Here is a 26,945-nt window from a genome sequence, read left to right on the forward strand (position 1 = left end):
TTGCTTAAGAAGGCTTTTAGATAGCTATTAATGAATGGGGTGGGGGAACTCTTTTTTTAGGAATGCTTCTCCAGTCAATCATGGTTTGATCATAATCATCTATATGTATTCAGTAGTTTTTATGATTTTTTTCCAAAATAGTTTTATTAGCTTTTCTGGTAAAATAGGGTTAAGGGTAAAAAGAAAGTGAAAAACTAAGAAAATAATTCAATATTGTTATAGTATTTCTGCTCATACATTATTCATTTCATATTCTCTACAGTCATCATCAGTCATCTTACAACATTTTTCTGGATTGTCATCTTTTTATGATGTTTACAGTACAGCTGTGTATGTATCTGACTATTTTGGAAGGTGTTCAACAGAAGTCTTATCATGGAAGAGTAACAGGAGAAAATACAATACAATACGATGATTTTTTTTCCTGTTCACTGTTACCATGTATTCTGAATCACATATAAGCCATAAAAGTCCTTCCGCTTGCGGAGAGGGCGGGATATAAATGCAAAGTAATAAATAAATAAATAAATATATAGTTCCTCTTGCAGGAAATCTAAGAGCCTTGACAGATCAGGCCTAAAATATACATAAGTTTGTCTTTTCAAAGGGTGGCTACATGGAGGGCATTAAGACATTAAGAGCTCAATCCGGGGGGGGGGGCAGAAAGTCTTGTGGGAGCAGGTGCCGCCGGAGGGGAGGTACGTGGGCAGGGGACCGCCTGAGCTGCGCCCTGCTCGAGGGCAGCAGTACCTGATCGCTGCACCCGAGCGCGGGTGGGAGTAAGGTGGAGCGTGGCGTTCAGGCGGAGGAGGGGGTGGAGTTGAAGGCATAGCCAGGCTTAGGCAGACTCCTGAGCAATTTGGCCCATGACATGCCCCCCCAGAGGTGCAACTTTACACCCAGAAAAACGGCCGCGTGCCCTATAGGCACTCGTTGAAACCAGAAACAGAGGTCATCGCCGCTGCTGCGGAAGATCGCAAACTCCTTAGGGAGTGACGTAATTGCCTCACCAATCCCCTTGCACCTCGGGCTGACGAGCCCCCTCCCCAGCACCCAATCATGGCCCCCTCCTCCTAGAAGTACTTCCACTCCAGCCTCACACAACTCAGTTGTTAGGGAAAGGAGCATATGGCGGAAAGCTCTGCGGGCAAGCTCCCAGCCATGCGGACTTAAGAGTAAGGGACAGGCAGGCACATTGGTGACAGGTGTTTCACCTCGCAGTTGCTTTGACAGTATCTTTGCATTGCAAGGGAGAGAGAGAGGTCTCTCCCCTGCGGCTAACTACTCTTGTTTGCAGGTCACCACAGGTTCCGGCCTCCTGGAGGTTCTGCATGTGAGACCTGCCACCCATGGCTGGGTAAGTTCCGCTCTCCCCCCTCCCCTCGCTCTTGGCCACTCGGTGCGCGAGCGTCACTGACACCTCACCCAGACAGTGGGCTCCGGCAGGGGGCATTTGCTGGTCCCGCTCCCATGTGCTGCCGCCTGCTCCCTTCCCTTGGTCTGCCCTCTGCCGCGTTCCCAACCCCTAGCAGGGCACGGGGTGTGTGTGTATGCGGCAGCTGCCCTGATGTGGGGAGGTGGGTCAGAGACTGTCCCTTTCAGATAGCGGCCGGCTGCAACGCAGCCTGCTCTTCCAGCCGCCATCCCTGCAGGTGCTCTTGCTCTCTATCTCCGTTTTGCAGGTGGGACTCCAACACAGGGACTTCGGCGGGGGCCAATCCACCAGGCCCCCACTCCCTCAGCTATTTCTGCTCGCCGATCAGAATGGCGGCCCGCCCATGGAGACACTGGCCAACACACACAAGGGAGACTGCTGCACCATGTTCCAGAAAAATAAAGTCTGAGCTGTGCCCTCGGTTGTCTCTCCCACGTGGTATCTGCTGCATGTTCCCTGGGCAACGCTCACCCCCATCACTGGCCTCTCTGAGGGAATGCCTGGGAGGGTAGGCGGACTTGGAGGGGGGAAACGGGCTATGAGCCGCCATGCTGCCCCCCGCGTGGCTGGACACGGGAGGGGGAGTGCCGTCCCTCAGCCTGGCTGGTGTTTTTCCAGCTGCTGTCTATGACAGCGAACTCTTGCACTTGCCACCTTCTGCTTGTCTGCCTGCCACTGGCAGAATCACAGACAGGAGGGTGTGCGGGGATTGATAGCTTCTGCGTGGTCCCACGTGGGAGCCTCTCTCGCCCCCACCCCCGCCTCACCACCAAGCCAGGCAGCTCGTGCGTACATGCCCGGCGTCACTCCTGTTCCCTACCTGTGTTGGTGGGCCGTCTCTCCTTCGCCTGTGATGGTCTGCCCATCATTGGCTCCGTTCTCTGTTGGGGGGCAGGTTGGGGATGGCTATCAGCCTCTCTGGGGCCACATCTCCCCATCCTGGACTGCCATGGATCGCGGTGTATGTGCCAGGACTGGCCATTGGGGGGGGGGCGGCCCTCCCCTCTGGCTGCCTCCACCTCCCATGCCTCTGCCAGCGCCGTTGCCATGGCAACCGTCTCCCTCACGCCAGGCTACGCCTCTCCCCTCCCCACGCTCCAGCGTGCCAAAGTCCTCAGGAAATCTACTAGCGGCGTGGCAGCTATGCCGCGGCCGGCCGCCCCTCAGCTCTGGATTGGGCTGCCCAACTCTTCCACTGCAATTCCCCCTCCCCCCCCCAAAAAAACCCCCGGTATGCAACAGCATAATTCAAGATATATAGTTCCCTTTTAAAGAGATCACTACACTCTGTCACACTTAGTTGTGTAAAATAATTATATGTTGTAATACTTGCTTGCCTTTGTTGAAAACCTACCACAGGTCAGGAAAGAAAACCCAGGATTCAAACTAAGGTACATCAGGTTCAATAATAGGGAAAGTATCTAGCAAAATAATTAGCTGCCAAACCCAGGCAAATTGCTTGGGTTATAAGTCATCATCAGGCCTGACCTCAGTGACTTCTCTTCCATCAGGGAGGGCTGTCCTTGTATCCCTGTCCATCTCTCCTCCTTCCCCCCTCCCCTTGCTTTACAGAAACCAGTGCTTGGAAGACTTGGCAGTATTGTTATGGCTGCACAGCAACCCTGAAATGGCCACTGAGAGCCATCGTGATCCCCTTCCTCTTTTTGCAGCCCGTGTGGGCCTGGCAGCATATGAATTCCAGTTCCAGGAGCAAAAAAGCCATATTCCAACACTGTACCATAAATTTCTCATGGAAAACCATTCTCCTCTACTGCACTGTTCAAGAAGCAGGCAAGTGAAGCATACACTTTGAAAAGGTTTAATTGTACCTTCAATCCTCCTCTGCAGTCGATTCCTGTTGACTTCATAATAGCTGTTGTTTCCAGCAGAACTTGTTGATAGCCTGCGTAGGACTGGGGCTGTATTTGAGGTAGCAGTCACTGGTGGAAGAGAATTCCTGTAATAGGCTGCACTCCCTGAGGTACGATATTCAGTGGAACTCTGACAACTAGGGCTTGAAGGATTGATTGAATTTAGTGCAGAATCCATTGAGTCTTCAGAAAACCTGTGTTCTTTAGGTGTGCTGTTTTCTTCACTCGGCAGAATTTCTGCTATATGAAGTTAACACAAACAACTAATTAGCACCAGAATTGCAATGATATAGGAAAATGTGTTGGTGTTTGTGGACATGGTATACATAGTTTTAAATATTCATCAAAGAGTTGTTGACTTTAGTCAGCCAAGTTTTCTCAACCTCAGTTCTCCCACCTGTGAACTGGAAATAATCATCCTGTGCATCACAGAGTTGTTACCAGGATGCATGAGGAAACAATTGAGATCACTTCACAACTCCCGTGTGTGATATTTCTGTCTTTGATGCTAAAAAAGCGATTCTATTATTCAGCTGATCTGTGCTCTTATATAGCTTTGTCATTAATCTGTTTATGAATTATTTCATCAGTGATCCTAACCATGGAATTGGGGGGGGGGGGGTGTCTGTTGCTCCTGTTTGATTCTCTACATCTTGACCAATGTGATATGGGTTCAGGGGTTGTTTTGTAGAAAAAAAGGTGGTGAGCTAATTGGTGGTGGAGGGATTGTTATGCAGCTGCACCTACTATTTAATGGACAAGGTGAGGAGGAGGAGGTGGAACTGTCAGAAAGGTTCAGTAGCTGCACTCCCGTGAGCTCCCGCTGAATCCGAGACCTGAACATAACCAGTAATTTATAAATATCCCACGATGAAATATTTCATGAAGACATAAAAGGTACCTTGAATGGTGACAGCTACTGGAGAAAAGGGAGCCCAAAACTTCATTGGGGAGGAAGGAGTTTCTCAAAAGAAGCTGGGTTTCCTCACCCATATGCTAGGGAACAAACCTCTTGGCTGCTTTCTGGCTTGGAGAAATAGATGGCATGAGGTATGAAGTCCTGTAGTGCACTTTATATAAGGTAAGGTAAGTGAACGTGGCTAGAATCTGGGAGACCCAGGTTTGAATCCCCACTCTATCATGGAAGCTTGTTGGGTGACCTTGGGTCAGTCACACACATTCAGCCTAACTACTTCACAGGGCTTCTCAAAGAGATAAAATAGAGACACGGAAAATGCCATAAGCCATTCTGGTTCCCCACTGAGGAGAAAACTGGGGTATAAATGATATAAATAAAATAATGTGTCAGAAATTAGGTGGACACATCTATCATTGCAATATAAGAACACTGGAAGTTGATCAGCAGAGCAGTTTTGCTAGTTGTGTGTGTCATGCTGGCAACAAAAGGATGTGTATTATTTTGTCATTTTACACCTGTTTTCTACTGACATAGGGGAAAATAACATTTGAAACAACCTTGATAAATAAAAGTAATCAAAAACCAATAATGCCAACTGGGTTTTTTATTTTGTCAGCAACATAGACCTCTATTGCAAGTGCATAAGCGTAATTATTCTGTTTTAAAATTAAAGATGCTATAGACACAATAAAATAGATAAATATAGCTGAGGTGGCCAAACTGCGGCTTGGGAGCAACATGTGGCTCTTTCACACATATTGCGTGACTCTCAAAACCCCCACTGCCCCATTGGCCAGCTTGGAGAAGACATTTCTCTCTTTAAATCACTTCTCCAAGTCAAGCCAGCTGATGGCTTGAAGAATGCATTTAAAATTAAAGTTGCTTCCTTTCCACCTTTCCCATCTATTTCCTTCCTTCCTGCTCTTAAAACCTGATGTTCATGTCTTGTGGCTCTCAAACATCTGACATTTATTCTATGTGGCTCTTACATTAAGCAAGTTTGGACACCCCTGCAAAATGTATCAGTGGAAGTGGAATATTGTGATGACTGTCTGCAAGCACTGCTACCTGTAATTCTGCTAACAAGACTAAGGTTTTGAAGTAAGAAGAGTAATACAGCTTAAGCATGCCTGTGAGCCATATACTCTCACATGCAAATGTTGTATCTGAATTCCAGATACAGGAAGGAAAATCCTGCCTTTGTTCAATATTCATCAGCCTGTTCTCAGGTGTGATCATAATGAGTATTTACCAGGTCCTGGCTTACAATGGGATGCCCTATTTCTGAATCCATTACACAAAGAAGAGATCCAATGAAATTATCAAGACGTAATTCACTCACCACAAACTACTGTATGAATGTACAGGTATGCACTCACAGTTTCACACAGTTGTCTGTGGTGAGTGAATTACAAACTCAGGGTTCAATCCAAGTCCTGGCTTCCATGTGTGGAAGATACCTTCTACTCATAATTTCTATGCGTTCTATCCTCTAGGTTACAGTTCCTTGTATCACACTGCAATACTATTCCCCTCAGCAGCTCTTCACAGGCACAGAGAGTTGTTGCATAGAGATCTTTGGATCCCAGTTGTTCTCAGCAATCTAGTTTGTGCTTATGTTACAATGTTTCTAAGAAAAGAGTGTTAATTTGTTTCCTCTGCCATATAAGCCCTCAATGCATGTCTACCTTTCAAGCGTATGCCTTACGTTTTTGCTTACAGTGCTACAAACTGCATTGAAAATCCTGTGTGTTGTGTTACACAGTTACCTTCTGAGGGATGAACTTCAGTTCTTGGTAGTTTAGGAGACAGGGGAGCAGTGTAGGGTGGTGAATCCTGAGAATACCGCTTAATAGTACTTCTGTTGTCTGATATTTCTTCTTTTGCTGCAAAAACACAAAAACAAAGCAAGGAGTACATTATAAGTAAAAAAGGAAAAGCACCCTGTGCAAGCACCGAGTCATTACTGACCCATGGGATGACATCACATCACATTTTCTGGCAGACTATTTGTTGTGGGGTGGTTTGCCATTGCCTTCCCCAGTTACCTACACTCTACCCCAAGCAAGCTGGGTTCTGAGAGCCAGTTTGGTGTAGTGGTTAAGTGTGCGGACTCTTATCTGGGAGAACCGGGTTTGATTCCCCACTCCTCCACTTGCACCTGCTAGCATGGCCTTGGGTCAGCCATAGCTCTGGCAGAGGTTGTCCTTGAAAGGGCAGCTGCTGTGAGAGCCCTCTCCAGCCCCACCCATCTCACAGGGTGTCTGTTGTGGGGGAGGAGATTGTGAGCCGCTCTGAGACTCTTCGGAGTGGAGGGCGCGATATAAATCCAATATCATCATCTTCTTCATTTTACCGACCTCAGAAGGATGGAAGGCTGAGTCAACCTTGATCTGGCTACATGAACCTGCTTCCGCCGGGATTGAGCTCAGGTTGTGAGCAGAGTTTGGACTGCAATACTGCAGCTTACCACTCTGCACCACAGGACTCAGTAGTTCAAATTCAACAGTGTTTTATTTTCCTACAAAGTCTTTCTACATTTCTAGTTTTAACAGTCATCTTCCATGGAAGCACTTTGAATAGATTCCTGTAAAGGAATACATACTGGCAATATAACACAGATTTTTCTGGAAAGACCCATAAGCACGAGACAGCTGGTAGCCAGTGTATCACTTTTTTACATGTATTATTCCACAGAAATCATTTCAAAGTTCTCCCTCAAAGCAAATCATTATAATGTAATTGGACCTAAGATGCATCTTGGGGGTGGGGGTAGTCTGGTCTCAGGGCTGCATGCAATATATACTCCAAGTCAGAGAGCAAATTTATTCATTTCGGCTGCAGGAAATTGACATAATAGGCAACAATTAAAATGTGCATACTTAACCATCTGCGTATCTTCTTTTTTTTATGGACACAGCAGATGCCAAATGCCGGTTCTTCTAGAAAACTACAAGCATGGCCTTCAAAATGTTACAACTTCTGATGTGAATGTATAAATAACAAGGCTAGTACAGTGTAATACTAAAAGTGTGAACTATGACCAAGGAAGTCCCCGTTCACACATGTGCACCCTCACCTTAAGGCCTTCCTTCTTGCCATCAATATGGCGATAAGAGACTTGACTACTTCATAGGGCAGGTAAAAAGGTTATTGACACAATATCCATAACTTTTACCCATTCTACTATTAGATGGATTGGAGAGAACAGACCTGCTGTTTCCTGAAGGTACATTCTTGGAAACGAGAGGGTCTCTTAGCAGCTGCCCAGGTCCAGCACTTAAAAAAAATTCTGAATTTATTTTAGAGCTCTTATGGTCCAGAGTAGCAGGTTTGACAGTAAGTAATTTAAATTAATCTCAGTTTTTAAAAGATCTCTAAAAGGAAACCACCACTATAGGACTTGAGCAGCTGCTCAACAAACAAGTGTGTAGTGTGAAACCACTACTGTACAAGCAAAGCACTTGGTAAAAAGCATAATCATATATTTTATTTTCATTATGGGTTCTTGCTCAGAGATGGACTGGCCATTAGAGCTGCCAGAACTCCTCCCAGTGGACTGATGACCTGCACCCGGCCAGCCTAGTTGTTAGAAGGCTCACCTGGCTGAGCCCTGTGCAGTGTGGGAAGGCAGCACCCAGCCTAGCCTCATGTGATGCAGGGATGGCTGAGCATTCAGGTTGGCTCGTTATGGCTCTCTTCCTCCTTAGGGGGAGCAGAGGCAGGGCCAATTTTTCCCTTTCAGTCTTCCCCTGAACTTGCTGCACTTTACATCACAGCTTGGGAGTAAGCTGAAGCAGCAAGACGTTTATACTTGCCAATCAATACTTTTGATCAAAGACCATGGGAGTCCTATTCTGTACTATATTAAAGGAGTACTTACATGGTGTCACATTCTATTATACTTACAAGAATTTATTTCTAAGAATAAATACATATACAGGATCAGACTGTAACAAAAAAGCCAGGGATTTAAAAGCATATTTGGAAATGTAAGTGGAAAGTGTTGTTTTTCCTTTGTATTCTGATCTTTGTGTATATTTATATTGGAACTACTCTCTTAAGTCCTAATGAATTCATTTGCACTGGAACTCAAAACATAACTGTCAAATTCTATTCTACAGTATATATCATTAACTTCTAGGCAGGGGAAATAATGGTGCAAAAGAAAATTACCTGGCTTGTTTCTATCATAATCTGTAGGACTATGAGCACTCCCCATATAAGGACTGAAAGGCTGGCTGCTAAAAAGATTATCACATTGAAGGCTGTGGCAGAGCTTCTCCAAGAAACGCAGGACAAACGATGCACTGTTTACTGAAGGAAGACTGATGGCGTGCTTTTCCCCATCAAAAGAGGCTGTTAGAGGAGAAAAAGTCAAAACACTATTCTTGGACTATACTATGAAACTGACAAGAATACTACCAGTGCCCAAAACACATCCTCTCCTTTGTTTGAAACAAAGGGATAAAAGAAGATAGAACATATTCCTGTATTTCTTTTCTGGCACGCCTACTTTCAGAGCCTTGGATACTTTCATTTACTCTTGTGTAAATGTCAAGCAACAAGCCTTTTTTAAAAAGCATACAGCTTTAAGGCATATCACAACACTACAAAATCTGTGTCCGGCTTTCTTTTATTGTGGCAGGCTTTTCATTAAAAGCTAGTGCCACAGGCAGAGGAGCTGTCAGAACAGATTTCTGTTATTTTTGCCCCATCTCAAAATATAGTCTGGCCAAGAGTCACAGCACCATCCCTTATGTTGACAGTATTTCTGCCCCCAAGCCAACCATGGTGAAGGGTGAAAGCGGAAACGTCATCATTTTGTCTTATAATTTTGCAATGGCTGGACAACTTCCTGGACTGGTTAGGCTATGATAAGAAAACCTCTGCTGTACTGTTACAACCTAAGCAATATTTCTAGCACTTTATGAATCATTTTAACTACTTTATTAATATCAATAGTATTTATGAAATACCTGTGTAAGATAAAAAAAAAAAAAGTAAAGGTAGTCCCCTGTGCAAGCACCAGTCGTTTTCGACTCTGGGGTGACGTTGCTTTCACGTTTTCACGGCAGACTTTTTACGAGGTGGTTTGCCATTGCCTTCCCCAGTCATCTACACTTTCCCTCCAGCAAGCTGGGTACTCATTTTACCGACCACAGAAGGATGGAAGGCTGAGTCAACCTGGAGCCGGCTACCTGAACCAGCTTCCGCTGGGATCGAACTCAGGTCATGAGCAGAGGGCTCGGACTGCAATACTGCGGCTTTACCACTCTGCGCCACGGGGCTCTTACCTATGTAAGATAGGACTCACTAATTTATAAAAATAACGGGAGGAAATCACTACAAATTTGATACATGGCAATTCAATGTGACTACATTCCTAGCTTGATCTTCCTTGTCATTCAAAGCTAGGATTGCCAGGTGCCACCGGCAGGGGATGTGGGGGGGGGGGGAGGGTTGCCAGATCCCGGTTGGGAAACTCCTGGAGAACTCGGGACAGAGCCTGGTGAGAACTGGGAACTCAGTGGGATACAAAGTCATAAAGTCCACCATCCAAAGCATCCATTTTCTCCAGGTGAACTGATCTGCATTGTTTGGAGATAAGCTGTAATTACAAGGAGTTTCCAAGCCCCACCTGGAAGGTGGCATCCTTAAAAGCACTCTGTGTAAAACTGAACACAGTTCTTACAAACTGAATTTCACTCATTACCTGATAAGAGACTGATACTGCCCTACATGGGCAGGTGTAAAAATTAATGGTGGTGTAAAAATTAATGACTTTTCACTGTGACATTTTAATACTGCTAGACATCAGGTTTATGAGGGTCTTATTAAATCGCATACTACAAGTTATTGTTGCCATCTGGTACTAATGCAAGGAAAGTGAAGTAAGAGCCTATGAGTTAAGTATGAATTGATGTAGTAACATCTGTCCTGAATATAGCTTCTGCCAGGAAAAAAAGTGACAACAGCTCCCAATTTAGAACAAGATAGTACTTTTATGAAAACACAGCTGCTATTAAGGCTTATTCTATAACATGACACAGGTGCTTGGAAAACTGACCCTCCTGCACGTCTATAATATTTTCACAGGAAAAGGAGGAGCAGTGACAACATTTTACTTTAAACGTATGGGAGCCATTTAGTAGGAAGTTCGACTATGCACCTACCTAAAAGAGCAGAAGCACAACTTATGCAGGTGTGTTTCCTTCTGAATTACAGCATAAACAACATACAGTCTTTTGACAGCATTTAGATAAGGTGACTGTGCTTTCATATAAAGAAAGCAAAGCAGTGAGGCATTATTTAGTCTTACTGTCTCAGTATGAAAAAACTCAACAAAGCTGTTTCATATACCTGTTACCATAACCTGTAATCCTGATTCCCCCCCGTTAGTTCCTGAACGTATTTTGCTATGCTCAGAAACTAGCAAAAATTGTTTACACTGCCCCTTAACATCATAGATTCCTAACCCCAAATCTTTCGAAACCTGCTCATTTGCGATCAATAGGAAATGTTAAATGTTCTGCCATTACCGGTAATCAGTTCTCCTGCATGATGCCCTGACTTCAGGAATCCAAAGACAGTTTTGGATTGATAAGCACAGTCTACACAAGCTTGCACAGCCTGCTGAAGCACCACGTTCACAGGACCTGGTCCAAAGTGATCAGGAAGCTGCTGTACCTTCTTTTTATCCAGATGAGGCCCAGAGTTTCCATGTTTGTTAACATAGACACAAACTACAAAAAAAAAAAGAAAGGATCACTGGCAATTTTATGCAATGAAACTTGTTGCTCTTCAAGAACAGGCATTACATTCTGGACCTACTCATTTCATAGAATTATTAATGAAAAGGCACACTGATCAACTTATGTGCAGATTCATTCCTAGTTCTAAGACTTGCCAGAGGTAAAATTTAGGCTTCATAGTAATGAACATGAATTGCTAATCGTCTGCCCATAAATCCTCCCCCCCCCCACCCGCTAGTTTTCCCAAGACCTCCAGTTCTCAGGGGAAGGAACCCGAATTCACACACACCTGGCACATCTATACAAACCCAACTAGACTAGTTAGCAACTAGACTAGTACCTTTCTTTTCCAAGACTTAATAACAAAATCATTTTCACAAACAAATGCTGCTTTTTCTAGTGTCTATTTTGCATCTTCCTAAATCCTTGAAATGTAGATATCCTAATTCAGATATGAAACAGATTGAAACTGACTTGCCAAGAGCGGAAACCATAAAGCAAAAAATTATTTAACAAAACCAATTGCTCCAAGCATATACAGTGAACCTGCAGTATAATGTTAATTTCTATAACAGATGATAAAGCGATAGCCTGAAAGACAACAAAATTGATGATGGAGATGTAAAACTTAATCTGGTGGTCCTTTCCCAATGTACCTATGATAAATAACCACAATGAGGGTAAAGTGGAAGGAGAGGTATAAAAAGAGATAAGGGAAGGCAGAGAAAAAGGGTTAAGATAAACAAGGAGAAGGAAATAGCTAGAAGGAGGGCACATGCAGTGGTTTGGGAACAGGAAGAATGTAACAACTGGATAAATAAAAACATGAAAAGAATGGGACAGCAGGAGAGAAAATATTTTTATTATCAGAGTGTTTATATATACTAGGGATGGCCAAACTTGCTTAACGGAAGAGCCACATAGAAGAAATCTCAGATGTTTGAGAGCTGCAAAACATGAACGTCAGATGTTTGCGAGCCGCAAGGCGGCAGGAAGGAAAGCAAATAGATTGGGGGAGGGAGAAGTAGAAAGAAAGCAACTTTAAATGCATTCTCCAAGCTGCCAGCTGGCTTGGTTGGGAGAAGTGATTTAAAGAGAGAAATGTCTTCTCCAAGCTGCCCGCTGGGAACATAAGAGAAACCATGTTGGATCAGACCAATGGCCCATCCAGTCCAACACTCTGTGTCACACAGTGGCCAACCCCCCCCCCCCAAAAAAAACCCTCAAGTGCCATCAGGAGGTTCACAAGTGGGTCTAGAAGCCCTTCTACTTTGCCCTCCGCCAAGCACCAAGAATACAGATCATCGCTGCCCCGGACAGTTCCAGTAATATACTATGGTTAATAGCCACTGATGGACCTCTGCTCCATATTTTTATCCAATCCCCTCTTGAAACTGGCTATGCTTGTAGCCACCACCACCTCCTATGGCAGTGAATTCCACATGTTAATCACCCTTTGGGTGAAGAAGTACTTCCTTTTATCCGTTTTAACCTGACTGCTCAGCAATTTCATTGAATGCCCATGAGTTCTTATATTCTAAGAAAGGGAGAAAAGTACTTCTTTCTCTACTTTCTCCATCCCATGCATAATCTTGTAAACCTCTATCATGTCACCCTGCAGTCGACGTTCTCCAAGCTAAAGAGCCCCAAGCGTTTTAAATTTTCTTCATAGGGAAAGTGTTCCAAACCTTTAATCATTCTAGTTGCCTTTTCTGGACTTTTTCCAATGCTATAATATCCTTTTTGAAGTGCGGTAACCAGAATTGTACACAGTATTCCAAATGAGACCGCACCATCGATTTATACAGGGGCATTATAATACTGGCTAATTTGTTTTCAATTCCCTTCCTAATAATTCCCAGCATGGCGTTGGTCTTTTTTATTGCAACCGCACACTGTCTTGACATTTTCAGTGAGTTATCTACCACGACCCCAAGATCTCTCTCTTGGTCAGTCTCTGCCAGTTCACACCCCAACGACTTGTATTTGTAGCTGGGATTCTTGGCCCCAATGTGCATTACTTTGCACTTGGCCACATTGTCGCTCACTCACCCAGCCTCAACAGATCCCGTTGGAGTGCCTCACGATCGATCCTCTCTGGTTCTCACCATCCTGAACAATTTAGTGTCAACTGCAAACTTGGCTACTTCACTGCTTACTCCCAACTCCAAATCATTAATGAACAAGTTAAAGAGCATGGGACCCAGTACTGAGCCCTGCAGTACCCCACTGCTTACCGTCCTCCACTGTGAAGACTACCCATTTATACTCACTCTCTGCTTTCTATTAATTAGCCAGTTTTTGATCCACAAGAGGACCTGTCCTTTTACTCCATGACTCTCGAGCTTTCTAAAGAGCCTTTGATGAGGAACTTTATCAAAAGCTTTCTGGAAGTCAAGGTAAACAACATCTATTGGGGGCTTCAAGAGCCACACAGTATGTGTGGAAGAGCCACATGTGGCTCCTGAGCCACAGTTTAGCCGCCCCTGATATATACATTATGTGGAATAATATAGTATAGCCCAATCTCTTAGATCTTGGAAGCTCTGCAGGGTTGGTACTTGGATGAGAGACCACCAAGGAAGACTTTGCAGAGGAAGGCAATGGCACTTGCAGAGGAAGGCAATGGCACTGCTTCATCACTTGCCTTGAAAATCCTATGGAGTCACCTTAAGTTGGCTATGACTTGATGGCACTTTCTACATACACATTTATATATCACCTTTGTATATGAAAATAAATGTTTAATGTGGCTTCCCATGCTAAAATCCATGCTCATTTTTTTAAAGCAAATGTTAAAATAAATATTTGGTACAGAGCACATGTAGGCATGGGAAGCTAACTAGACAGTTAGACCCAAGCCACTTACAGCCTTAAAGTTTAACACCAGAACTTTGTATGATGCATGATAAAGAAGCATGGGGAGTAAAAAATCCCATGTTCCTTATCAGTATATTAATTACAGTTTTTAATGTATTTTAACTCTGTTTTAATGATGTGTGTTTGAGGGGAGGTGATTTTAATGTTTTTAAAGTGTGATTTTTATCATGTATGTTTGATGTTGCTAGCTGACTTGATAGCCCTCATGAGGGCCCAAAGGTGTAGGATATACATTTTGTAAATAAACAAACAGAAAGGAGATTTGAAAAGAAAAGCCAGAAGGGTGGAGAAAATAAAGATCAGAGAGAGAGTTGGGTGGAGCTGGAATGACGTTCTCAGCAGCCAGAACAAGTTTAAAAACGTAATGAGCTACTTTCAAACCAATGTCTAAAAGGATTTTTCTAATTCAAATTCACCAATACTTTGATGGCAATTCTATAACACAGTTTCTTCTCAGAAGAGAGCATTATTTTTATACTTGCATTAAATTAGCTCACCAGTAGAAATGACCGCTGTTGTTGCACCGGTAATAGCAGACACTTCTTTGTGAATCTGTGTAGTGCTATTTTCCACTTTTGCAGAAGTAAGGGAAGGAGAAAATACTGCAGACTGCACTGGTAAGATTTTTTTCTGTTTTTTTGGAGGGGGGAAAAGGAAATTTTTTTAAAAAAAATAAATGCCTGTATAATCTGTAAAACCACCTCAGCTATGGCCTCTCTGATCTGTTGACAAATACCAAGACTGTAGCTTGCTTCTAACAGTCCCAACCCATATTTCAGATCTTCTAGAAGGAGGAGATTCATTATCTCAATACATATAAGACACAAGTCAAAGCATGCATAAGGCACACACACACAAAAATCAACTCGAGATGGCTTCATCAGATTGCCTTCAAATTACAGGGTCAACAGCTATGGATAAGCACATTAATACTGCTCCACTTTCATGTTTTACAAGGACCAAAAGCTGCTAAAATTAGAATATACTGAGCTGTCCTTGTGACTGTAGAAGACAAATGTATGTGCTTACCCTAATAAATTACCTTAGTGAGACTAGACTATGTTGAAAAGGGTTTTCTTAAAAACCTAGAGGTAGAAAACATCAGCAAGAAATTCATAAAGGGAAAGTTCTGTTGGCAACTATACTGGGTTTCCAAGTGATCCTAACTAAAACTCACTGAATAGCTCAAGAATATAAGAGAGATAAATGGAAACCAGCAACTTTCTAACTTGCAACAGGTATCTTTTGTTATTTTTACATATTTTTGCCTTGCTTTTTAGTCAAAACTGACTTCTCAAAGCAACTCAGAGGAATAAAAGGAATAAATCTGCATTCATCACACTCTAAAATAATATACTGCTTGCACTGCATGATTTGTAAGCACACTAGAAAGAAAATCTGTAACACATTTTGTACACAATTTGACTAAATATATGTATAAAACATAAACAAAATGTTGATTTCCCTGCTAAGCATCCCAGTAAAGCACAGACATCCCCAGCAACAAAATGAACATAATGAGGTTCACTAACCTTCCTGCCTGGTTTCAAGCTCTTTTGTTTTGTTTTGAGGTTTTCCTTATGAGACGTATTTTTTGTCACATGAATGTTTTTGAGAGACCTGCCTTTCCTAAGAACTGCAGAGGAAGCTGGTGGTTTTCCCCGCCCAGGTTTCTTTCCTTTAGGTGTAGGAGCAGGAGCTGGGACCGAAACTGATTTCTGTGGAGACTGCATTGAACGTCGGGTCACTTTGGAAGGCGATGTTTGGTTTTTTGCATTACCCTTTGTACTAGAAACTGAAAGGCAAGTGAAAAGATACATGTACCAAAAATGTTTTCTAGGTGTTAATAATTTGGAATGACTATTTAAAACCTCTTAATTAGTCTTTAAAATACAATGACATACCTTCATGCTATTTTACTTAAAATGAGGGGATGCCAGCTTTTCAAAATGGTATCATGCATGAAAATCTGCAACTAATATTTGTCCCTATTCTGTTGTCCTTCACCTGCTGATTTTTCCATACATCATGTTGCTGGTAAATGTACAACAACAGACCAGGCTATTTCTTTTCTGCAGAGTTGGCAGCTCCAGCTGGAAAACAACCAGATTCTATTGGAATCCCCACTATCTGACTTTCAGTTTCTCATCTCTTAGCAGTCCACTGAAAATTTCTCTTACACCAATTTGACATAAATGAATGGAATTTGAGTATATTCAGTGGAACTCTTTGAAAGCAGCAAAGTATCAATTTCTGCATGCTTTTTATTAGCTGAACATTTTAATTTGTTTCATCCCACAATTTACTTCCTGGGCATTTTGATCCCTGAGATAGTATCCCTCGGTCAACATCTTGGAAGTTCTAGCCAACCATGAATCTTAGAGAACATTTTTACCCTATTTCAAGACATAACTTTCATACAAAAATGAAGACAGCTAAGATGTGTCAAATCAGCCTATTTTTTCTAGTATCTAAGAGGTATCCCATATTGATTAAAAGTTGTATAGTAACTGCTTGCTAAAATCTAAACAGAATTCAACATGAAAAGAAAAACTGTTTTGCTTTCCAAACACGTTTGTTTCACAATATTGGACAAACTGAACACATTATTTTTCAATTAACATACTTTAATTTTTAAATTAAGCACTATGGGTCCCCGTTCTTTACCAGTACAAATGGGCAAAATTCTACAGAAAGAAAATTCAAATTGCCTGCAAAAGCAGAAGTTTCCTTCTGAAATAAAGACCAATTTTAAACCATAGAAACTAGTCTAGCTTTACATAGATGATAAATTATGATACTACTAGAAATAAGGGCCGTTGTGAATATAAATACAATGGGGCTCTGGGTGAGTGCCCCTCCACCCTTGCTGTCTTCCCACCCACCCAAGTGAAGGCATTCACTCCACTTCCCCACACACGTCAAGTGGAGCTGATCTCTGTCATCTGGAGAGCAACTGTAATTCTGAGTGATCTCCTGCCCTCACGTGGAGATTGGCAACATTGATATCCCAAGAGGAAATGGCTAGAGGATGGAGTCTTGGCATTGTATCTCTCTGAGGTCCCATCCTCTCCAGGCCCCACCCCTCAAATCCTCTGGAGTTGGCAACTGCTAAGTCACACTGACTGTCATAGGAGGCTGATGCTGAATGGAATCAAGCAGCCAGGTCTAGTTAAGTCATGCCAGTCAGGTGGCATCAAGTCACCCAGAGGGTGCTGCCAGGCCTAGGGTACCCAACCTCTAGGTGGATCCTGAAGCTCTCCTGGGAGAGCCAGTTTGGTGTAGTGGTTAAGTGCATGGACTCTTATCTGGGAGAACCGGGTTTGATTCCCCACTCCTCCACTTGCACCTGCTGGAATGGCCTTGGGGCAGCCATAGCTCTGGCAGAGGTTGTCCTTGAAAGGGCAGCTGCTGTGAGAGCCCTCTCCAGCCCCACCCACCTCACAGGGTGTCTGTTGTGGGGGAGGAAGGTAAAGGAGATTGTGAGCCGCTCTGAGACTCTTCGGAGTGGAGGGCGGGATATAAATCCAATATCATCAAATATCATATCATCAAAACTGAACTCCAGATGACAGAGAAAATAACTGCTTTTGAGGGTGGACTCTACAGCATTATATTCAGCTGAGGGGAACACTGGTTGCCTAGCAACAGCCTCTGGCTAGCAGCTTCCCCAATGGGGAAGGAGGGAGGGAGTGACAGGAAAGAGGTGGCCACCATGGCATCTGAGGAAACACTTTGTGAGGCCACAGTAGATTGGGAGCCCTTTCTGAGACTGGTCAAAGAAGAGGACACAGGGAAGCATCAGAGATTTGTCTGTATCTGAGGTAAGATTGTTTTGGCAGTTTGTTCAGTATTCCCGGGCCTGCAGTAGGCAGGGGACAGATTAGTCAGCCAATGGAAACCCAGAGGTGGTGACTGATGCATGATGGACCAATGGTTTATAGAGTGCACCTGTCAGCAATGTTCCCTCTAACCTGCAGTTTTATGAGCAAAAATTCTACTTTGTGAGCTACTGGCATTAAAGCTGTGAGCTACTGCATAAATTATTGTGCTCTGGGGCTATTTTTCCTGAGCTAAGACAAAAAGGTGTGAGCTAGAGGTTAAAAATCTGTGAGCTAGCTCATGTTAACTCAGCTTAGAGTGAACACTGCCTGTCAGCCAATGGAAGTGCTCCATTTGACCACTACCGTAAGGGAATTATTATCTATGATTATTTATGCACTAATTCTTTCAACTGTAAGTCACATTACCCTTTTCCATCGTTTTCTGAAGTTTGACTACGGTATTACTCTGGACCTCTTCTGGCTTTTGACACCATCAATCATGGTGTCTTTTTGAACCACCTGGTGAGGGTTGGAAGCACTGTTCTGTGGTGGTTTCAGGCCTACATTCAAGGTAGATTTCAGAATGTGGTCCTGAGGAACTGCTGCTCAGCTCCTCGGCCTTTAGCCTGCAGGTCTCAAAAGGCTCCAACTTATTCCCTATGCGTTTAACACTTCCATGAAACCACTGGGAGAGGAAATCCAGATTTTCTAGCTGAGTTGCCACCAATCTGTGAATGCCACTCAATTCTTTCATTTCCAGCATATCCCAAAGAGGCTGTGGAAACTGTGAACAGATGCCTGGAGCCATTTTTGGGATGGATAAGGGCTAACAAGCTGCCCTAATTTAAAAAAAAATGGAGGTGCTATTGTGGGAGAGGAAGGTTTGACCCTGGAATCTGGGTATCTCCTGCTCTGGATTGGTTGCACTTCCCCGCACCTCCCCCAAAAAGCAGGTCTGTAGCTTGGAGGTGCTGCTGAACCCAGACCTCCAGTTGGTTAAACAGGTGTCAAAAGTGGCCAAGGGTGCAGCCCTTTCTCAGCAGGAAAGATCTTGCCACTATGGTGCATGTCCTAGAAACATCAAGATTAGATTACTGCAATGCTGTAGATTACTGTATGTGCGGCTGCCCTCAAAGACTGCCCAGAATGTTGACTGGAGTCAACTCCAGTCTTGTTCCATCAACACTGGCTCTGTTTCTGAACATGAAGTGCTGCTACTAACCTTTAAGGCCCTAAATGGCTTGAGGCCAGCATATCTGAAGGATCACCTTCTCCCATACAAATCTACCCACCACCCACTTCAGGCATCTTCAGAGGCCCTACTTCATGTGATCCCACCATCTCAGGCTAGATGGGTGGCAACCTGAGAAAAGGCCTTGTTCGTCATGAACCAGCTGCCGGTGGAACCAGCTGCCGGAGGAGGTGAGGGCCCTGCAGGACCTTGCCCAGTTCCGCAGGGCCTGTAAGACAACCCTCTTCCGGCTGGCCTATGACTAGCTGGTACAAGAAATCCAGGTGTAGTTATATTAGAGGTTGCTGTCCCTAATGTTTTAAATGGTTTAAATGTCTTATAATTTAAATATTTTATAATTTTAAATGTATTAATTAATTTTAACTGTTTTATGCTTAAATGTTACTATGTGAAATCTTATGCTGTGAGCCGCCCTGAGCCACTTGTTGGGAAGGGCGGGATATAAATAAATAAATGAATGAATGATGGTAAAACTCTGGAGCCCTTGCCCAAGGAGATCCATCTGCCTTCCTCTATCATTGTTCCTCCACCAGCAGGTAAATACTTTTTTCTTTTGTTTGGCATCCTTCACTGTTATTGGCCATCCTCTCTGGTTGTGTTTATGTGTGCTTGAACTTATATGTTTTATTGAATTAATTATGTATACTTTATTTTAAATGTTGTTTTAATGTTGAAATATTTTGACGCTTGGTGCACTGGGAACCCTACTTAGGCAGCAAAGGGAGCACAGAAATATTTAAAATAAATTAAAATAAAATACTTGTGATTGCTTTTTCATCATAAATAATAGCAGACACCACACAATTGTGGGCAAGTGCCTGTTTCAGAGTTGGATCTAGCCAGCCTTTTCATTCCATTTCACCCAATTCCATTCCTTATTCCAGCTCCGATCATACATTCCTTTCATCAAGGCAGGTCTCATGATCTCCAGCATAACCTTTTTGGAAGTCAGTGAGAACCCTCTTTTCCCTTTTTCATCAATGGAAAAACTGGTTGGATCTAACTCCCAGTTTTCGGAATATAATTTCTCTCATCTATTTCTAAATGTCATTTTTTTAAAATGCATTTTAAGCTAGCTACCATTAGCATTTCCCATAATACATTGCAATCAATGTTCCCTCTAAGCTGAGTTAGTGTGAGCTAGCTCACAATTTTTAAGCCTCACACAATTTTTCTTAGCTCAGGAAAAATGGCCCCAGAGCAAACTAATTTATACAGCAGCTCACAACTTGAATGCCAGTAGCTCTTGAAATAGATATTTTGCTCACAGGACAGCTTAGACAGAACATTGATTGCAATTATATACAATCCTCAAATATTCAATAAATTATATCTTGAAAAATATCAGAATTCACCATAATTGTACATTAAGGTAAGATGTATGCCAAACATTTTGACACTGCTTAGAGTACATTCACTAATATAAGATTAGACAATAAAAAATTATAGGTTACACTATGCACAAAAACTGTTGAAGACTTAACTTAGTCTGTTAAGACTAAAGTAGTATCGAAAGGCTTTAACTGAAAGACAGGGCAAATCAAAACAGTGAATCTTTCAAGAATGTAATTCAAACGCCCTTTTTCTAGAAGCAGAACTTCTTTACCATACACTAAAATACATTTATGTCTAATATTTCACGTATGTAAAAGAAAAACAAATACCAACAGTTACTACAGTCTTGGCTTTTTATTTTAATGGATTGCTGTACAATAAAAATCTATGAGATCAAATAAGTCCACTAGAAAGAAAATAAGCTTCAATGTCACAGGTAGTAAAACCGCAGGTACCCTTTTTTACACATTGAAACTTTCTGCTCTTTGCTTAGCAAGTGATATCTATCATTCATCATACCAGCTGGCAGTGCAATAATAACGACTCCTAAAAATTGCTTCCTCTAAAACAGAGTTTCCTACCTTTATATTCCAGAGATGAAAATATCATTTATATTAGCCACTGAGAAAGTTCAGGACCTAACCCAACATGTCTGCTTTCTTAGCAAGACTGAGACTGAAAAAGCAAATCTGTAACAAAACCTACAAGTGGGTACTCAAATGTGCTAGCAAATCAGAATGAAGCTATTTGCATTGGTTGGATTAACAGAAAGGGAAAGGGGGAGGCAACAGAGTGGAGAAAACTGTGAAAGCAATTCACTTATTGTCTACAGGCTCTCCTGCCAAAGATCATCAGTCACCTGCCCATACTTCCCTCACCCGCCTTCAGGAAGAGAGCAAATGTTAGATGGGGTCAAAGAATTTGGAAAGAAGTGAAAGGACATGCAAAGAAATCTAATTGCCAACTCACTAAATCTGTAGACAAAGCTGACCCAACTGGGCCAGAGTTGTTAAAACTATTTTAACAGTTTGCTGATCACAACAAAACTTAAAAAAAAATTAAAAAGGGGGAATGACAGCCTGTTTTTGTAATTAATGTAAAGTGTATAGTTGGAAAGGGGGGGGGGGATCCAAAAGAAAGAACAGCATGTTTGCTCTTTTCAGGACACTGCTTTGCATCACAATGCTCCTCTCAAATCCACAAACAAAACAAAGCATTTAGTTTCTAGCTGTCCTGGCAGAACAATTAAGGTATCAACCATTTAGGATTCTTGTATGCAATCTCTTGTCATGTCTTCAACCCTATGCAATGACTTCACTAAAGGCTTTTGAAACAGAACGCCTCCTTAACCTGAGCAATAGTATATCCTTACAACCACCATGAAAACAACAGAGACAGTGGAAGCAAAGAACATTACCATGCATTTCCTGCATTAGAATACTGATGTAGTTGCTCAGATAATTATTTATGCTACCTATACTAGAAATCAGGATGCTAATCATTTGATCACTCCTACAATTTTTATTACTGTGCCATTTTCAGATGAGCTTAAATTATGACCATAACGTTATCCTCTAAACCCATGATCATCCATTCTCCAAGCAGAGCCAACAAAATCAACCTAACAGCCAGATTTTTCAGAACTCTAAATAAGAACAGAATTGAGATAGGAGAATACCTGTTCAAAAGGGAAAAAAAAGTTTCCAAGATTTTGCTGGGGATCTACATCCCCCTTTATCATGCCTCTGTTGCTGCAAAAATTGGCTGTATTTATAACATGTATATTATTTTTTATTTTTATTTTATACAATTTATAACCTGCTCTCCTGGAACTGGCTCAGAGCATATAACATCAATTTAAAAATCATATAAGATTCTAAAAACATTACAATACAATAAATACACTATAAATTATAATGATTATAATATCATAAGGTCCATAAAATACATGCAGCTAAATATGGTGTTCCTATGGAATGCAATATAACTGTCTGATGAGAAGGAAAGGGGAGGGGAGAAAGGTGAACGAGGGGGAGACCAGCCATGGATGCAGCCCATCAGAAAGGAACCTGTCGCTGCCTTCAACCACAGGTCCAGTGGAACAACAGGCACTGCGGAACTGTAACAAGTTGTGAATAGTGGTGACACAACACCTACAAGTGCCTCCAACATCTCTGTGATCACACTAAAATCACCCTAAAAGCAGCTGTATGTGCATATACACACACACACATTGCCAGAACAACTTTAAATTATTATATGCAACCATGACTCAGGGGTACAGCATCTGCTTCAGGTCCCAGGTCCCTAACATCTTCAGTTTAAAGGATCAGGTTGTTTGTGAATTGATGTGATATTTATCAGTTTCTTACCATTATTTCCCGGTGGCTGTAGAGCATCTCTTGTTAAATCACACCACCCAACCGGAAAGATATCCCGGGAATCATATTTACACCAATAGTCAAATGCCCCTCGCCAGCCATCAAAGGTAATAAAAATTTCATCTCCTTTAACATCACCAATTGTTGCAGGGCATATTAAAAAAGGATTTTTTCTGTCTATTGCTTCTAGTTTCATTCCAACTTTAAAACAATTTAGAGAAGGCTTTGGTGGCTCCTACAAAATAAAAAAGATCCATATATTTATATGTATGAAATATTAAAGAATACACATTTTCTATAACCATTTGGCCTAAAAATACTCATGTTCAAAAAGGGGCACTGACTACACATAATATGTAGGTATTTTCCTCACCCTTTCTATTGCCTCGCTGCTCCAAAATGAGTGAATTCACACCTTAATTACTAATTCTTTGTGGGTTAAAGATAAGTCAAGAATAAAAAAGAGACAATGGGCAATTTTTGGGGGGGGGGGAATAAGATGTGTTTTCACCCTCAAAGATAGCTATCAAGCAACATTTAAAGGCAGCATAACAATAATGGTTCTGCTTCCCGCCTCAAGGGAACAAAAGTTACAGTGTTGATGAAAAGATACAATAGTTTTCAGTGTCATACTTGTCAATGTCAAAGGGGCCATGAACTGAAGTCTTGGAGACCATCAAGGCTTTGCTGAAGCACATTTGTAAACTAGCAGGAGTCTCTCTTATAAAACCATTCAAACTTGCATAATGTGGCTTCAATGGATGCTCAAATGATGAATTACTACCATGATGGAGTTTCCCCTCCCTCTCCCTTTAACATTTCGAATTGTTATGCTAGTTTGTGAGTTTGATAGGGAGGCTTAACATTTTAATGTTAAGATATAATGAATCAACACTGATTTTTAAAAGTAACACTTCAATCTCATTTGACAAGACAAACATAACTTTATTACTCTTTTTACAATTTAAGTAAACTTTTCTTTTTTTCCACGTTAGCCCCTTCTCTTCATAAAGCCCAGACTTGTACTGTTCTAGCTATAGTAATTCACTAAGTATGTTATGCATCAAGGGAAAAAGCTGAGACAATTTATGACAAAGGAAGGAGAGGTATTAGTTGCAAATCCATTTAGTATATGGTATTTGTTGAGGGTATAGTTCTCATTTTTTCTCTGACTCTTTTCACATGACCTCTCACCTGACAACTCTGCCTATTCTATTTCATCTCTCTTCTCTGCTCTCCCTGTATCTTGGTTATTTTATGTATCCAGGCTCCCCTAGCCTACCTACACTGGCTGCTTTCTCTGTATAAATCTGAGATTTCTGGACAGACACACAGCCTTGCACATGGAGACACAAAATAAGATTACTTTACACACAACATAAAAGCATTCTTGAACAGAAATAATATTTTAATTAGAATAGGAACAGTGTAACTATTTTTGTCAAAAGAACAGTCCAAAAATTCACCATAAAAGATAATGTAAAAAAAAAATCAGTGGCATATTACGGGGCAAATATAAAATATTTCTTGGTGCTAATTTTGAGCAAAATTCCATTGTTTGTTGATATGAAAAATTTTCTTAAATATAACAAACATGCAATACTTTTGTATGCATTAAAATGTGATGGGCACATCATATGCAATCTGAATGAGAGTGACAAATCATGAAAAGGAGGAAGGAGGGTATATTATATATTTCCTTAAAGTATGGTTATTTTACAGACAGTCTCTGTATTGAAAGCGTTGCCCACAATTGTTTACATATTTTCTTCTGTTCTCTTAGGTCCAAATTACATGTTAATTTTTGTAACATGTAGGGTCTTGGTTCCTTGGACCTAACTTAGCTTTTGTCAGTCAGACATCAAGATTGGAGGAACTAATTTCCAAGCATATAGGGCCGTGATGATACAGTAGTGATGGGCTGCTCCTGACATCTGACAGTCAGATTTAAAGTGTGTTTGGGAAAACATAGACCCTACAAGTTACAAATTGTAACGTAGTTTGGCCCATAATGCACATATGGGTCAAATCAGATCTCCATGTAAGAATTAACATGCTTCTTATATGTAGCCTGTAGTATGCAATTAAACATAGTGGTTTACACTCGTTTAGGATCATACATTACAAAATGTCCACATTTATTGTATTGAATTATAATGTTTTGAAGTCTCTCTCACATAGGCACAATACATATGCTTAAACATATGTTTTGAATTCATGAAACAGAAACCAAGCTAAAAGTATCATTTCAATATAGCACACTCTTCAAATACAAGCACAGTAGGAAGTGCTGCTATACATTTAGATTAAAATATTTTTTCCAGGCCAATTCTGGAAGGAGCTACTTGACAGCTGGGGTAAAAGCCATTTTTAAAAACTTCCTTGCATTTGTGTGCTGAAAAGAACAGTATAATACACTGGAATCTTGAGCAAACAATGCTGCTGTAGTTCCTATTTTAGAAAGTTTCTGTAAAAGACGAATGAGGATATCTTTTCACATTACCTTCTTAAAGAATGTTGCAGGTGCCATGTCAGCGCCATTTAATGTTCTTAAGAGAAACATTGGCCAAGAAGATGCATTCATCTGGAATCCTATATTGATGAAAGTAGATAAATGGTGCATACAGCTTAGCAAAACAGATGTTTCATAATTGGTATTATCTCCACAGGGTACATTTGAATTAAAAAACAGGATATCTTTGCACTAAAAAATGCAACGATAACTATAAGCAATACCAAGTTAAATTTCTGTTACAACACATAGGAATGCAATATGTTTAAAGCTAGGGTGAAATGAAGCATTTTAACTTACATTTTAAAATAATAAGCTGTTGGAACCAGAAGGTTCCATATCACTTGGGAAAGACCGTTTTTATGTAAAGATAGCTGGAGACAATTATATACAAAATTAGCTCCCAGATCAATCTATGAACAAATTGTAAACCTGTTAATAAGTATTTCAAAATGAATTCAGCTAACACATTAGCATCAGGCTTATCTCCAGAAAACATGGAAAAATAAAGTAGCGTGAAACAGTCTATTATCACAGTCTCTCTTCCAGAACATGCAGAAACCCAAGTAAGGTTCAGAGAACACAACAGGTGTCAGTTTACATCTACCACAGCAGCTGATTGCATAATAGCGGGCAAATACTGCTTCCAACATTTTAAAAATTATAGATGATGCTGAAACATACAAATTCAAGCAGCTTTGTTTCCAACTTTCTATCTCACGATACTATGATTATACTTATTTAATGAAACTGAATCAATCAAAGATGGAAGTCCTGTGTCTGGGTCAGGGGTGGAGAGTGGGATTAGGCTCCTGCCCTTCGATGGCACCCATTTGATGCCATCAACAGAGGTGTAGAGCCTGGAGGTATTCTGGATGCCTCTTTCTCTGTGGGTAAGGTAGGGGACCAACTGCCAGGTCCACCTCAGATGGAGAAAGGTCGCCACCACGGCAAGGGCCGCCTTTCTCCATCCGAAGTGGACCCGGCAATTGGTCCCCTACCTTACCTCCCACAATCTAGCCACAGTGATTCATGCAACAGTCACCTCCAGATTAGATTATTGTAACTCTCTTTACGTGGGGCTTCCCTTGATCCTGCTCCAGAAACTCCAGCAGGTGCAGAACACAGCAGCCTGATTGTTGGCATCAAAGTCTACGCAGGTGTGGATGCATCTGATGCTGCGCGAACTGCACTGGCTATCTCTCGAGTACTGGATCAGGTTCAAGGTGTTGGTCCTTACCTTTAAGGCCCTTTACAGCCAGGGGCCTGCATATCTTTGGGACCGCCTCTCCCCATATGAACCCCTCGGGTTCTGAGCTCTGATACTCAACATCTTCTCATAGTCCCTAGTCCTAAGGATCGCCAGCTGGCGTCAACAAGGGCCAGGGCCTTTTCAGTCCAGGCCCCTACTTGGTGAAATGAGCTTCTGCTGGAGATATAGGCCCTGAGGGACTTACCAAGGTTTTGCAGGGCCTGCAAGATGGAGCTCTTCCACCAGGCTTTTAATTAATCCAGTGGGTGTCTGAAAGTCATCGCTTCCCCCAGCATTTCACCATTATGGTGTTTATGTCATGCTATTAGTAATCAGCCACTTGCTGTTGGGTGGTTTTGCCACCTATGTCTGTAAGATTATTTATTGTGCTGCTCCTGATTTTGTAATTCCTGTTTTTATGACATTATTTTAACTTTTTGATTTTACTGTTGTAAGCCACCCTAAGCCCATTTGCGGGATAGGGCAGGATATAAATCCAAACACTGAATTAAATATACCCACAATGTAT

The 26,945-nt window shown here is 41.8% G+C and overlaps 1 protein-coding gene across 3 annotated transcripts in view; it reads right to left on the bottom strand.

The window, feature by feature from the left end:
* Positions 1–26,945, bottom strand: part of SCML2 (Scm polycomb group protein like 2) — a 73,135-nt gene that overhangs the window by 2,499 nt on the left and 43,691 nt on the right. For all 3 annotated transcript variants that reach the window (XM_060234036.1, XM_060234037.1, XM_060234038.1), the window contains 8 exons: positions 25,156–25,244; positions 22,644–22,887; positions 15,393–15,655; positions 14,358–14,490; positions 10,768–10,971; positions 8,402–8,584; positions 5,995–6,111; positions 3,265–3,546 (listed from right to left, as the gene is read on the bottom strand). In XM_060234036.1, coding sequence (XP_060090019.1) covers positions 3,265–3,546; positions 5,995–6,111; positions 8,402–8,584; positions 10,768–10,971; positions 14,358–14,490; positions 15,393–15,655; positions 22,644–22,887; positions 25,156–25,244 — 1,515 coding nt within the window. The remainder of the gene's footprint in view (positions 1–3,264; positions 3,547–5,994; positions 6,112–8,401; positions 8,585–10,767; positions 10,972–14,357; positions 14,491–15,392; positions 15,656–22,643; positions 22,888–25,155; positions 25,245–26,945) is intronic.

Source organism: Heteronotia binoei, chromosome 3 (assembly GCF_032191835.1).
Source record: "Heteronotia binoei isolate CCM8104 ecotype False Entrance Well chromosome 3, APGP_CSIRO_Hbin_v1, whole genome shotgun sequence".
NCBI classification, from domain to species: Eukaryota; Metazoa; Chordata; class Lepidosauria; order Squamata; family Gekkonidae; genus Heteronotia; species Heteronotia binoei.